Below are 14,649 nucleotides of genomic sequence, written 5' to 3'. Positions count from 1 at the left end.
TGTTTATCAGTACAGGATATGGTTATTGCCAAGTGAGGGCAGGCACCCTCAAAATGTTTCTGTTGCTTAACAACTTATCCATCTGTGCTTTCCACACTTCAGAGATGGGATTTTGATGCTTCAAATAGATTTTAAATGTGTGAGGACTTAATGTGCCTCTACAATGCTTTTTTAATATGTGTGGTTTTATGTATAAACATTCTACCAGATTTCATCAGCATAATTTTTATCCTTTCTGTCCTTTACATTTTTCATGGATGTATTGCAAGGAAGGGAAGCTCAGCAGTGAGTGGGAATTGATGTTGCTGTTTCTTCAGGTGTGTAAATGTGCAGCTCATTGTAATCCAGTTTTAGACACTCACTGTGCTGTGTAAGTACTTCTGCTGGAAATCTCTAGAGTATTAAATACCCTTCCCTCTGACCATTGCTGTGAATCAAGGCAGGGATTTGCATTTTGTGCTGATGAGAATTATTAATTGGCACACATCAGGCCCCTGATCCATGCAGACACTTGCCTGTGGAACATTGCTTGCACTGCTGCTTTCTTACAGAGCTGGGAGCTCTGTTTTGTATCAGTGTAGGAACTAGGAGTACAAATTCATGTAAATAGCATTGGAGACAGGAAATTATTTTTTCTTGTCCTAGTGGTTGCTTTGTCTAAGAGCACAGTTCTAAGTTAAACATATTTTTAGGACTCCTGAGCTTTGCATCAAACCTAAATCAATTTTCCAACAGGTCTTGGTACCTCGATGGGAGACTGCTGCTGCTGCTTACTTCAGTCTGCATTGTTTTTCCTCTTGCCCTTCTTCCTAAAATTGGTGAGTAATTAAAGGAGAGAAGAGAATATTATTCTACTTTAGTAGCAATTACACTTGAAGACTTTAAAACCTTAATGGGTTATTTATTTATTTAAACTGGCAGGGGGCTGCTGGTGGTGGTGATTACTTACGTTGTTGTAGTGTGTTCTGCCTTCCAGCCCTGCCTAGTTAACCTATTACTTGGGTTGCAGTAGTATTTTGTCTGCAATACTAAAATAAAATCTTTACAGCAGAACATTAAAGAGCTGCATTTACTTACAGCATGCCATTAGTGGTAAGCCAGTTCTAATTCTGCCCTACAAAACTACATAAATGATCTGTGACAGGCAGTTGGAATGTTGTTATTCTGAGTCCTAAGCCCCAGATACCAAGCACTGTAATAGAAAACATGCCTAAAATGTAAAGCTTTAGCTGTACATTAGGATCACTTTCCTTATAAATTCTCTTTTATTTTTACTGTTATTTTACAGGCTTTCTTGGCTACACAAGTAGTTTATCATTTTTCTTTACGGTGTACTTTACTCTTGTGGTAAGTTAAAAAAATCTCTGCACAGCTTTTTTTTTTTTTCCTTATTGTTTGAATGTTTTCATAAGCCTGTTTTGAAATTAATTGTCTTCCCCTCCCCCTTAATTTTTTATGTGAAATTTAGAATTTTCTTCAGGTTCAGGATATGCTTCCTTGGACAGATTACATTTGTTTTGCTGAGGCTGGGAAATGTGTATGAACTTCCAAGCATGTGAAAAGAGTTAAAATAATTATATTTTGGGCTGGTAAATATAACAATTCTTTTTTTTTTTTTTTTTTTTTTTTTTTTTTTTTGCTGATGGTGCAGCAAAGGGACCTGGCACATACATTTTTGTTCCCCTACTAGCAGAGGAATGGAATTCTGTTTCCTTAACTTCTAACTATTACTTACTGCAACTAGTACAGCAGAAAATTTAATATACTCCAAAATAAATTAAATTTACATGTATAATGGAGTGACAGAGTTCAGAAAAAGGCAAAGAAAACTAGAACTTCATTAAGGCAGTTTACAAGATTCATTAATACGTCAATGACCTTATTCTCCTCTCCAGCTGAAAGGACAAGTTCTTTTCTCTGAGCCATATGGGGGATTTTGACCCTGATGTTCACCCTTTCAAGGCCCCTGTGAGGTAGATGTTTCCAAATATCAAAAGTGAGACCTGCTAGGCAGATCTAAGAGAGAAAATGTGCCTTTAAGTTGCACTTTTTTTTCTTTTTAAAGGGAAAAAGTGTGTTAATGCACATGTGTAATATGTGGTACAACTGAGCCGCTCTCACTCTGTCATCTATTTCATCTATTTGAATCTTATTTGGAAGCCTGGCAAAAATGTTCCCCCTCTGCCCTGTCATTCTGGCTTGCATTGACTTGCATTTAATACCTGTTTTACAAAGGGATAAACAGAGTTGAAGGCAAGTTGAACAAACATGCCATCCAGGAGACCAAGGCAATCCATTAGGAACTGAACCATGTGATAAAACCAAACTTCAAAGCTGTCAAAACATCTCCCTAGGGTATCCCTGGAGAGCTGCAGTGTTTGTAGGACCTTGGGAAGTATTCTTCTTAGGCTGAATATTGAGAAGCAGCCACAGCCTCTCCAGAGTTAATGGAAATTCATTTGTAATATTTATAAATTACCTTAACTCTTGACCTCTCTCCTAAAATTTATCTTTAAAAGAAAAAAAATGGAAAAAAAAGAGGTAAGGAAAAGCACTAACTATAATGCTGACATAGGTCTTTGGCTGAAGGAAATTGCAAGGGTTTTAAAACCAGTTCAGCTCCTGGATTTCAAAGGGAATGTGTATGGATCTCTGAGGAGAGCTGTTGTAATGGGTGGATGCATTTTAAAACAACTTCAGTCCCTGAAAAAGCAAATGTGTAAGCAAGAATTGTGTGCAACCATGCCAAGCTGGGATGAGTTAAACTAGATTTTAGTTTGTGATTCTCTATCAAAAAAGTGGGTACAGAGTGCTCAGGGAGGAGTACAGACTGCTGGATTTTTAATGAAATGGTTAAGTTTGTGTGCTTACTCTTTCTTATTAAATGGCAAAGCAGCAGCCACAGTAAATCTGGCTGAGGTCAAAATTTTTAAAGCCATTATGGATATTTCCAGAAAACCAATACTCTTGACAGAATATTCCCTGTGACTTGCTCAGGCCCTGAAAGTCAAAGGCATTAAATGCGGTTTAGTTTTCATATCTAATTGCTTTGAAGTGGGTGATATGTACTGTTGAAATGGTGTTTTAGTTTGCACACTGTTAATTTCTGTGTGGCAGATATGTTTTAATTTGTTCCAGAAGAGAACTGTGTTAGTCATATGGAAGTGATAGAATTATATTTTGCATATACAGTAATTCTGTGCCTTTTCAAGTGCACACCATCTGTTCAGCTTTTTGCCAGCAAGCCACAATTTTACTGCAGCCTGCAGAAAAGAGACATCCTGGTCAGTCTGGTCGGGGAGAGCACTGAGCAAAGGGCTGGAAACTTCTTTGTTCTGGGCCTCAAATGTCCTCTCTGTGCCTCAGTATCTCTTCCTTTAAAGCCAAAAAACTGGTTCTAGGCTTTACTTGCAAAAATATTGCAGACACTGAGATGAGCTGATCTAGGAGAAAAACAAGTAAATGTACCTATTAATTCAAAGCCTGATTCTGTGAGCTCCTGAGCACTTCTGTTGCTCAGTTGATGAATACTTCCCTGACTTGAATCCTCAGGGAAAAAAAATTGTGATTGTTAATTTTTTTTGTTATTGCCTCCCCTCTTGCTGTGTATATTGGTGAAGCATAAAGACAAGCTTATATTTTTTTGTGTGTGTGGAGACAGCATTATTGGTAGCTTGTTCAGCGAAGGTGTTAATGATGCTGATGGTGTTTGTCTAAATCTCTTGTTTGTGTTCCCAGAACAAAACATGTTGCAGACTGGGAACCTGCCACATGCAATGGGTGATGTTATGCACAGACAGCCCCTTTGCCCAGTGCTGTCAGTACTGCTGGAATAAAGGGATTCTTGTTTTCCCTCTGCAGGATACAAAAACTCACTGAGGATATTAGAACACTTTGAGCCTCTAACTTTGTTCTTTAGCAGTGTGTCTGGTGTGGGCTTAAAATACCCTTTTTCCACTCGAATCTGTCTTGATTTTTAAGTTTTTTTCACTTAGAACTAAACATTTTTTATACTCAAAAGAATGTTTATATGAAATAGGCTTAAAGTTCTAGAGGAGGGTTGTGGTGGTGCCTGCATGACTGCTCAGCTAACTGGGCCATGCTGCCAGCTTAAAAATCCTTTCCTGTTGGGGAAACTCATTAGACTACAATTGGAAACCCAAATACATTTAAATAATTAAGCAAGTGGGCAAAAATAAATAGGGATTTTTTTTAAATGCACCTAGTACATTTTATTTTGTTTCCTTTTATTTCCACTTCAGTCTGTTCTTAATCTGTATTACATTTATTTTAGAAAAATGTTCTCCAGCCTTTTAGGTTTGGCTTGTCTGGTCCTCCCTCTGCAATGTTTATATATATCTTTGCTCTTTAGCTTGCAGGAAGTCTTCCCCTCACCACTGCCAGGCACATTTTACTTTCCCTAGACCTTGCCCTTCAGCTCCCTGCCCCTTCCCAGTGCCTGTTCCAGCTTTAGACTGGAGTGGGGGAGTTCCCACAAAGCTGACTGCTTTGGAGCCTTCAAAGCCTTCCCCACTTTGGGTGCCTTTAAATACAACCCAGGCCCAAGTTATATTTTAGTGTTTGCTGTTTGCAGGCTGCTGTTGAGCAGGCTCCCACCTAGTTCCATATCTCAACTGAGTTGTTCTGTGCAGTTTAAAACATGTTCCTGCCACAATGCACTCAGCCTGCTGTGTACCCACAGTTTGCTTTCCCCACATTTTGGCCAGAGGTAACATTTGTTTGCCTCTCCTGGCACTGGTGACAAGAGGGAGCATCGAATCCTCTGGGAAACACCACTTGGCAGCGTGCAGGGCACACTTCTCTGGGCCAGGAGAAGAGCTCCCTTGCATGGTATTCTTCTTGTGAATCTGAGTCTTTAATTAAGTTTTTAATGATTTGCTCTAGGCTTCAAAAGAATTATGACCTCTACAGCCAGGCAGCTACAATAGGAAATTAATTAGGGTGAGGAGAGCAGTGCAGGTATCATTTTAAACCGGGCTCCTGAAAGAGGAGGTAACATTTCTTATTTTAATTTCCCTTTGATTTTCAGTCCTGTTACTTGGCAGTCCCTAAACCAGCAGGGTGTAGCTGAAGGCCCAATGACATTCTGGGACAATAATTGCATTTATTGTTTTTCCTTTGCTTTCTAGTCCAAACCATATGTTTCTGCCTTTTAAGATTAGCCCTAGGCTCTGCTCTATCTCTGTTGAGGGCTCGTGTGCTGCGGGCGCGAGGCTGGGCTCTACCACAGCAGCCATCCTGCCTGGGAGGGGAGTGTGCTTGCATTTCAGCTCATGGCAGAGCCCATTGCAGTGCCCTGTAGTATTCACATGCTTTTTGAACAGAGAGAAGCTGTGAGACAAGCAGAGAAGAAGGAAAGCACAATTCTTACCTCGCTTGCTGTTCTTGTGTTGTGTTAAAGTAGAATGTAATATAGAGATTGTTTACCCAAAGTGAGGATGTTTTGTTCCCTTGGCCTATCAGGGCCAAGAAGTGTGTGTGTGTCAGAGAGAGAATAAGATGAGTGCAGTGTGAGCAGTTGTAAGCAAAAGTACATAGCAAATTCAGTTTAAATACAATGTACATAATATAGTATAATATAGTCTTCTGATGATAAAGTCAAATGCATCATTCTCTCTCCCCTTTGTCCGAGTTGCCTTTGATTTACAATAGTGCCCCACCTCCAGATCCCTGGGCCATAAGGCTGCCAGCTGTGCAGGGTGAGCAGCTGCATGGAATGGCACTGACAGGCTTTTCTAGCCAGTCTCCTTCTGGTGGCCTGGCTGCCAGGCAGGGCTGGTGATTTACTGGGGGTGGAGCTCCCTGCTGGGTGTTCCAGCAGGCTGGTACTTCTGCTATGTGTATCTAAATTGAAAACTGATTTTTAGGATATCATTCATACATGAAATATGCTGTCTCTGCAGGTTGTGATTAAAAAATGGTCGATTCCTTGTCCTCTACCTCTGAGTAGTGCCATAGAGACTTTACAGGTAAAGCGCATGCTGGTTTGAAGTTCTAATTTTATTAGTAAACTGTAATGCTTTTTTTACATTAACACTTTCAGAATGGCATGCAATTTAAATTCCTTCTTTTATTAATCATCACAGAATCTGAAAAGTTTCGTGTCTGTGGTTTGGGCTTATTCTTTCATTATGCCTTTTTTTCTTTTGCATTTATGTTTTACAGGTTTCAAATTCTACTGGGGATTGTAAAGCAAAGCTCTTTCATCTTTCAAAAGAGGTAATCTCTATTAACAATACACAAACTTTAAGGGGGGTGGTGGTTTTTAAAAAATTGGGGTTTATACCTTACCCAGGGTAAGCTGTCCTTGTGTAAAACTCGTTATGGGCTGCTGAAATATTTTCTGTACCTGCTGCCAAGTGTTATCCAGTCTCAGTTTTTTTTTTTTTTTTTATGAAGGCTGATTGTCCAAGTTAGCATTTATGAAAATATTTTGGAAATATGACCAAAGAAGAAAATAAAACAACTGAAGCAGTGATCAGCCTCATCATGCAATCAGATCAAGCCCTCAGCTGGAAGTTGGTGCTGCTTGGCTGTGTGCTCTTAGTTCCTGGCAGGGTAGAGCAGCTTTCCTGAAACTAACCTTAGTTTTTCCTCACCTGAAGCTGATCCTTCAGGCCTGATACAATCTTGTGCATGTCATTGGGTGCCAGCTCTGGTATTTGTTCATTAACATGGCATTTAAGTCATGTAACCACCCATCAAGGCTTGCAGGAGGGGAAGTGTCATGTAGAGCCCTGGTCTCTGGGGGTGAAGAGGAAGGGAAAAAGGTAAATCTGGGGTAACTCTGTAGTGAGATCTAGGAGGGATGTGGCTGCATTTCTCTGAAAAAACGAAAGTCCACCCTGCCCTCCCAAGAAAAAGGAAAGGAAAAAAACCAAAACCTTGGGCGATGCAAACATCAGTGTCATGGTTTGATACTGACACAATGCCAGTGCCCCCGTGAAAATACATTCTCCCTGGTTTCTGCTGTGAGATGTGACCAGGAATAAGCAAAGCAGGCCCCCATTAAAAATAAAGAAAACTTTATTAACTAAACTACAACTCTAAGTAAAAAGAAACACACAGGGAAAATGAAAACCTTCCAAAAACATTTCCTTCTCCCCCCACCAAATTACCAGTACATCCATCCCCCAAAATCACCAACTCTCAGTCCATCACCATCCTTTAGATAATCAATTCTCAGTTCATCAAGAGGAGAGGAGTCCTTCTTGTGCCATAGGCTTCCTCTGGAAACACTGTTGAAACCTTGTGTGTTTCCATGTCACTCGTGGCAGTCGTGACCTCTTCCTTCCATGCCCAGTGCTCTCACCACTGCACATGGACCAGAGCTGCTTCTAGGGTCATCCTTTTAAGGATGCTTTGTCCCGTTCCAAAAAGAGCACAGTCTCACCTTTGGGACACCTGTCCCCCCCAGATTTCACCCCCTGGGGCCAAGGGATACCAGCACTGAACCCTCTTGGCTCTGAGCCATTGCCTCCCCCTGGATGCAGCCTCTGTCACAAGGAACTCTTTCCCCACTGGAAACCCAAGAGAACTTCCCACGGGAGTGCTCTGCTTTTTAACCCCTGTGTTCTCAGAGGTGTTTCCATTGTCCCCAGTGGCCACACCAGGTGCCAATATTAAAATCTGAACATTTATTGGTGGCCACAGCATATCCCAGAAAACTTACTTCCTCTCAAAACATGACAATCAGACAAATGTTATCTCTAGATTATAGAAGAAATGGTTCTTTGACCAGAAACATCTAATGTGAGATTCTGGCCTTTTGTGCTCTGAAGAATCTTGGGACTCATCTCTCCTTCTTTTTTAAAATTAGCTTTATCAATAGAAAATGGCATATCTTTACCAGCATGGGCCTGATTATTTCAGCACAAAAGTGTTTGTTATAGTTCAGCTTATTCTGCTTGGCAATTGCAGTAAGCTGTACTAGATGATCTCTTTTATTACAAATTTTTGGAATAAGACACCACTGATTGTGTGGTTGCATCTTTAATTACATTGCTGTTTTAAAACTTTAGATGCCAAAGCATGTTATATTTCCTGTTAATATTTTCTGTTATATTTTATATTTCATCCAAATTTTTCTGAAGGAGTAATAAAATAGTGAGGTCAGGGTGAAGGAATCAGTAATATAATGGTTAGCCATGGATATTAGAATTTGGAAAAATTCTTAGAGAATTTCACAAGTGATACACTGGCTCTGGGACACATCCTGCCCTTTCTACATAAGTACTTGGCTTCAGTATAGTCAAAAAATAAAATCTCCCAGTTTTTGGCTTATAGGCAGCATGACTTCTCCTGATGATGAAACTGAGCTATGTCCACTTGAATTGACATGACTTGAAAAGATTGAATTTTTGTGGACTGATTAGAGACACCATTTCTGTCTTGTGGAGATTTATCTCAAAGCATTCATCTGGAAATATTTCCACTGACTTCCAACACTTGAACTGAATTCTGAGTTCATACAGATATTTTTCCAACCAGCAGTAATAGCAAACAACTTACAAGATGTTTTCTTTCTCTTTCAGAGTGCTTATACAATACCAACTATGGCCTTCTCTTTTCTGTGCCATACCTCAGTCTTGCCAATCTATTGTGAGCTCCAAAGGTAATGTATGAACACATGCAATATTAAAATAGAATTATAACCTTTTTTGTAATACTTTCCCTAAATTAATCCCAAGTAATTTTTATTTTTAAGTCAGTGCCATCAAGCACTGCAGAATAAGGAGCTTTCATGGTTTTGGGAAATGTATGGTTTTAGTCTGTACTGGCTTTTTCTCTCTTAGAGGAATGAAAAGTAACAAATGTGGTTCCATCATCAGTGTCAGAATATTGTCCTGCCCTGGACAATCAGGAGGAAAAAAAAAGGTCACTAACTAAGAAGTTGACTTTAATAGTCAACTTCTATGGCTGTAACTGAATCTGCATTTGGCCATATCTGATCCAGTGATGGTTTTTGACACAGATTCTGTTCCTGGCTCTGGACAGGTATCATCCTGGTAAAACCTAATTTTCATTTAAAAAGAGACACTGGGAAGGCTAAATTCCATACAAGATGGGGACAGTGTTAACTGTCTGCTTGAAAAGTGCCTTTTTAATAAGCACATGAAAAATACTTTCAAACCCCCTAAATATCAGTGACAGCACAGACCTCAGCAAATCCTCAGTGGCCTTAAATTAGGCCAATACTTCTTATGAAATGCAAGGTACTGTATAGATTGTGCTGTGTTTAATCATCCCCAATACTGATCAAACAACACTGATTTCCTTTTCTTTTTCCATTTTAGTCCATCCAAAAGGAGAATGCAGAATGTAACTGTCACAGGAATTGGGCTGAGTTTCCTAATTTACTTCATATCTGCTCTCTTTGGGTACCTGACATTTTATGGTAAGTGTATTCTTCAGGTATTCCTTAGAACAAAAGTTAATGATAAAAGATAAATGTCTTCTGCCTGGAATGCTTCAGGCATTAGTACACTTGAACCCTCAGATTTGAAACATTCAAAAGGATAGGCTTTGAGCTGGGTTTTCCAGCACATGGAAAACTTCTGGTTCCTGAGCCAGAAATGTGTTTGTTTGATACATGAACTGAACCAAGAAGAGCACATTTCTTAGAAATGTTGTTGATATTTGATGAAGTAACTGTACCTTTTTATTATCAATCAGAAGAGTGGGTGGGGTATCAAACACTTGCTCTACCAAATTCTACACAAATTTTCATTTGCTGTAGAGTTTAGGTGACAGTGTGCTGCAGTACCAATTTAATTACTCTACATTTGGATTTCTAAATACTTCTGGGTACAGATTTTCAGTAGAGTTTAAACATTGATGATTTTTTCTGTCTGGCATTCTTATACTTTAGAAAGATTTCAGACCCCTTATCTACACAGTGGCCTTTTTTAAAGGTCCATCACAGCCCTGGCAGAAGTAGGTGAGGGTCTATTTCATACACAGTGATAACACAACTGGTTTATTGAATTTCCTCTACTTGCTGATTCTGTTGTAGTTTCATACCAATGCTGTCACATAAATGCATAACAGTCATCCATGAGGATCCTTCTGATGTCTTCTGAAAACTCTTATTATGAGATTATCACATGCTAATCTTCATTGATTGGAAGAATAAAAATTCTTACAGGAGACTGTAAGGCAGTAAATGAAAGTTCTGATGAGGATTTCCTCTCCTTTCAAGTGTTTTATAATTCTTGATCGTGGGGATGAGATGGTGTCTGACAAAGCACCAGGAATGTTGGCTTTCAGCATCTAATAATTCCAGATTTTTAGGGACTTTTCTGCCTTCTACCCCCAAGTATAAGCATGTCTGAAAATATTCCCTAGATATCCAGAAACCTTAGAAAAATTATATGGGGAATCTTGAAGGCCCTGATAGCCTATTGGCCACTGTTGCTGTTTGCTGACTGTCTCCATGAGGTTTGCTGCAGAATATTAATTTAAGTACAACTCAGAGAGGTTCAGTAGGCAGTGCAGGGCATCTGTCCAGATGAAATCTTAACAAGAACGGGGAAAAAAAGAGGAAAAAATAGTCCTGGAAGCCATCCCAGTTCCTGTTACCTTTACTGCCATGATTTCTTTGGGACCAGACCCTGCCTTCACCTCTCAGTCTGTTTCACTGGGAATGCTTTGGGTTTTCTGCAGGCTTGATTTCCTTTAGTAACTCTGAGACTCAGGAGCCTGAAATGCTGGAATCAAGAGTGGATGTCTGTAAGAGACTTGTTTGGTTTGGTTTGTTTTTTTCCCCTTGCAAGCTTCTTCTTTTCACTTTTTGGTTGTCTTGTTTAATTAACTTACTTCTTTAAACAGAGAAAAGTCTGTTCCCTGTTCCTAAAACACCAGTCTGAGAAAATGTAAAACATTTTATTTTAAATTGGAAACAAAAGAACAGTTCCCTCTTTGAAATGAGGCATGTTTCATCTCTCTGTGGTTCAGATGGTTTCTTCTGTTTTCTGTGTATTTGAAACTTCACAGGACTTTGAAAATTTCAGTCTATTCTGAAGTCCAAAAAAGCAGAGTTAAGATTAAAAAAAAAATCAGGGTAGCAGACTACTCTTGGTGCTCTGACTTTTGCTGTCTAAATTTCTTCCATTTTTTTAAGCTGTCTCCTTCACATTTGTGTCTTTTCTTTAGGTATCTTTGGCTTCAGCAGAGGCTCTGCCTGGCATTGCCTCCTGAAATTTTTAATTTCCTTGAAGATTTTGCCTCCTAGTGTATCAGTAATGCCAGAGTGCATCTGCATCCCTCAAGCAGATGGACCCATTGGAATGTCACCTTAATTAATTAGCTCTCCAGTGATTAACAAAGCAATTCATTTGTCTTGTTTTCAGACAAAGTGGACTCTGAGCTGCTGCAAGGTTACTCCAGGTACCTGCCCCACGATACCATCATCATGACTGTGAGAGCAGCCATTCTGTTTGCTGTGCTCCTGACAGTCCCTCTGATCCATTTCCCAGTGAGTATTCCTGAGAGCTCTGGAGCTGGCACTGAGCACTGGTCACTAATGTTTTGCAGACTGCAATTCTTGAGTCACATCTAGTCTTGTGTATCTTATTCACTTGTCAAGTGATTGATCAAAGACCACATATTTGCATATGTTCCATGAAAGCTCCAAAATAACAACTAACCACTAAGCTAATTTGTGCTCTTGAGACAGATTTCAGATTAAAACTAGCCCACAGCATTGTTTTTAATTTAGAGAATTCAGAACTTCTAAAGTTTATTTAGTTTGATTTTTTTTTCCCTCTTAAATTGAGTTTTGCTGACTTGGTTTTTCCTTTCTACATGCACGCACCCACACACAAACACACTTGTATTTGAAACTCAATTTGATTGTAAATTAAAAACACATATAGACCTATTTCACAAAAAAAACCCAAAACCCAGTTTAGCTTATCAATACTGTGGTAAAATTGAAAATCCATTCTTTTAGGACCTGGCAAAACTCTGTGTATGGAAGCACTGTATAGATTATGTATCAGTGACAACATGCTGACATTTGCTACCAGGCATTTTCAAAGAGACAAAGACTATCCCCCAGGCCTTCTTTTGTCCCTCCAAAAGAGGGAGGGACCAGTCATTTCTTAAGACTAATGACCATGTGATAAATCTTGCTTTAATACAGTAATAAATCACCTTCTACACTACAGAGAGACAAAGCATTAAACTATTACTGATCTTCTGGCATTTTGATTTTTAAAATGTTCTTTCACATCTGGAATGATGTAATTCTTAAAGTTATGAAATTGAGGTGAGATCAAAAAATACATGTGTGTGTATGTATGTATTTACCCACACAATGTTTGTCTTTTATTGTGTAGGCAAGGAAAGCTGTGTTGATGGTATTTTTCTCTCATCTTCCTGGGTCGTGGATTTGCCATATCCTTGTCACCTTAACACTGAATGCAGTTGTTGTTCTGTTTGCAATGTATGTGCCAGACATAAAAAATGTATTTGGAGTAGTTGGTAAGTTCTTGTGGTGGTTTGCTTTCTTGGGTTTTATTTTAACTTCAAGAAATTCAGTATATGATTCTGCAATGTACTTCAGTCTTCTCTAAACAAAATCTTACTTTCTGTTTTTTAAAGGTTCAACCACATCAACATGTTTGCTTTTTGTATATCCTGGACTATTTTATCTTAAACTTAACAGAGAGGACTTTATATCACCACAGAAACTTGGGGTATGTTTTCTGTTTTCTCATCTGCACTAATAATATTTAAACAGGCTCATTTTAAATGCATTTTAATACACAGTGGAGCACACAATCCGAGGGGCAAAGCTCTTGTTTTCATTGCAGCTCACAAAATCTCTGAGCATTTTCTTTCATCCTTCCTGGTAGCTCTGGTCTGTCTGAAACTCCTTCTTCAGCAGAGTTTTTTGGCAAGCAGTGTGTCCATGTACTGGGCAATTGGTCTGATTATGTGCTTTTCCCTATAGTTTTCAGATGTTGACTTTTAATCCAGCTTCTGCTCAGTTTTTACCTGTTACTCTGTTGTCTGAGCAGTTGGGACAAAGCTAAACTGCATTTAAGTGGAACAGTTTTTGTTCTTGTTTTCTATAAAAGACTTTGCAAAAACATCTTTTTTTTTTTTGTTCCCTTCCTTTTTGTTTTTTTTTTTTTTTCCTTCTCTTTGTGGTTTCTCTTTTGTTGTAGTAGGTTAAGTTCTGGGCTGGAATTTGTGCAGGAGCCTGTTTTTTGCACTGTAACTGTCTGTCTTCATTTAACCACTGCTCAGCAGAGTGGCCAAAATGCTGACAAAATGTTTATACACAGTTTTTCTGCCATTCTTATGATTCATGGAGCTGCTCTTGTATTGACAAAACAGGGAATCTGGAAGAAAATCTAATAATGGTGCCCTCTGACAATCTAAAATCATGACTAGTTCCAGCAGATTTGGGAACCTGTTATAAATCAGCAAGCTGCAGTCTCTTGAACTGTGGTTTTACCATCATCTGGCTGTTCAAAAATGAAAAAAATCCATTGTAATTTTAATTGTATTTTGAGTAAAATATGAATCGGTTTCTCCATTTGTTTAGAGTTGTAAAGGGCAAATTATTTTTTGTGCAGCTGGATAGTGTGACTGCTCCAGGAGTTCCCAGGGAAACTATGCCAGGCTTGGTTTAGTTTCCCACTAAGCAGATTCTTTGTGTTTGAAGACTGAGTAATTTGAAACATTAGAGATTATTTTAAAAGACACTATTTTTACCTGTTCTTGTGGACTTTCATGGCATTAATTTTTGCTTTTCTTTCTTCACAGGCATGTGCCTTGGTTGTTTTTGGCATTTGTGTTGGCCTTCTCAGTTTGGTTCTAATAATTTTCAATTGGGTTGATCAGTAAGAGCTATTGACACTCAGTTCAGAACTGAGCTCCAGGAGGACAGCAAGGAGCAGAGAGGTGCCAACACTGCTGCAGTGAGTGCTGCACATCCCAAAGGAACACTGACCAAAGCTGCCAAGGAAGAAGTAATGTTCCTTTCACCTCCATTACTGATGGTCCTTCTTTAATCTTCAGTCACTCTTCAGTTACTGGACAATTAATCTTTGCCATTCTAAAATATGAGTTTTTGATGATTTAATAAGGACAGGTAAAAAGGCCTTGAGAATTTCTGCAATGCAAAAATGGTTTAGGGCACATGATGAACAAAAGACAAACTTGAAATAACTTGTCCTTTCAAAACAACAAGGTGAACAGACATTACATCAGTCTTTTTGTGCATAATGTGATTTGTGCACATAGGATAGTGCACATTGTCCTAATCCTTGAAAGATTTCTGTTGCTTGACTAATTTCCAAAATTTCAGCCAGTTCACATTAAGAACTTGTTGATTCCAAGTGTTTACCCTGATTTATCCTAAGATGGATCCAGAGACCAATTGCCTTAGCTCAGTTTAGTGGGCATGTCATAATAATATTTGTTAATTGGTTTTTAAAATACAGTTTTTCTGTGTCAGCACACTTGAATTATCCTGATGTAATTTTTAAATTAGCAGGCTTTTCCCATCAAGCATAATAGCTTTTTGTAGCATTTCATTTTGGTGTTTTCATTTTGCAGTTAATAATAGACATTTTTCAATTAATATCTACTTTTGAGTAGTACTCAAAGTAC

General features: G+C 38.8%; 1 protein-coding gene across 2 annotated transcripts in view; it reads left to right on the top strand.

The window, feature by feature from the left end:
• SLC38A6 (solute carrier family 38 member 6) overlaps positions 1–14,241 on the top strand; it is a 35,643-nt gene extending 21,402 nt beyond the window's left edge. For both annotated transcript variants that reach the window (XM_030949203.1, XM_030949202.1), the window contains exons 7-16: positions 736–818; positions 1,289–1,347; positions 5,925–5,990; positions 6,187–6,240; positions 8,556–8,635; positions 9,318–9,418; positions 11,373–11,497; positions 12,363–12,507; positions 12,628–12,722; positions 13,801–14,241. In XM_030949203.1, coding sequence (XP_030805063.1) covers positions 736–818; positions 1,289–1,347; positions 5,925–5,990; positions 6,187–6,240; positions 8,556–8,635; positions 9,318–9,418; positions 11,373–11,497; positions 12,363–12,507; positions 12,628–12,722; positions 13,801–13,881 — 889 coding nt within the window. In that variant the 3' untranslated portion in view covers positions 13,882–14,241. The remainder of the gene's footprint in view (positions 1–735; positions 819–1,288; positions 1,348–5,924; positions 5,991–6,186; positions 6,241–8,555; positions 8,636–9,317; positions 9,419–11,372; positions 11,498–12,362; positions 12,508–12,627; positions 12,723–13,800) is intronic.
• Positions 14,242–14,649: the final 408 nt, after the last annotated feature.

This window comes from Camarhynchus parvulus, chromosome 5, assembly GCF_901933205.1.
Source record: "Camarhynchus parvulus chromosome 5, STF_HiC, whole genome shotgun sequence".
Taxonomy (NCBI): Eukaryota; Metazoa; Chordata; class Aves; order Passeriformes; family Thraupidae; genus Camarhynchus; species Camarhynchus parvulus.
This window is presented reverse-complemented; position numbering and strand designations above follow the sequence as displayed.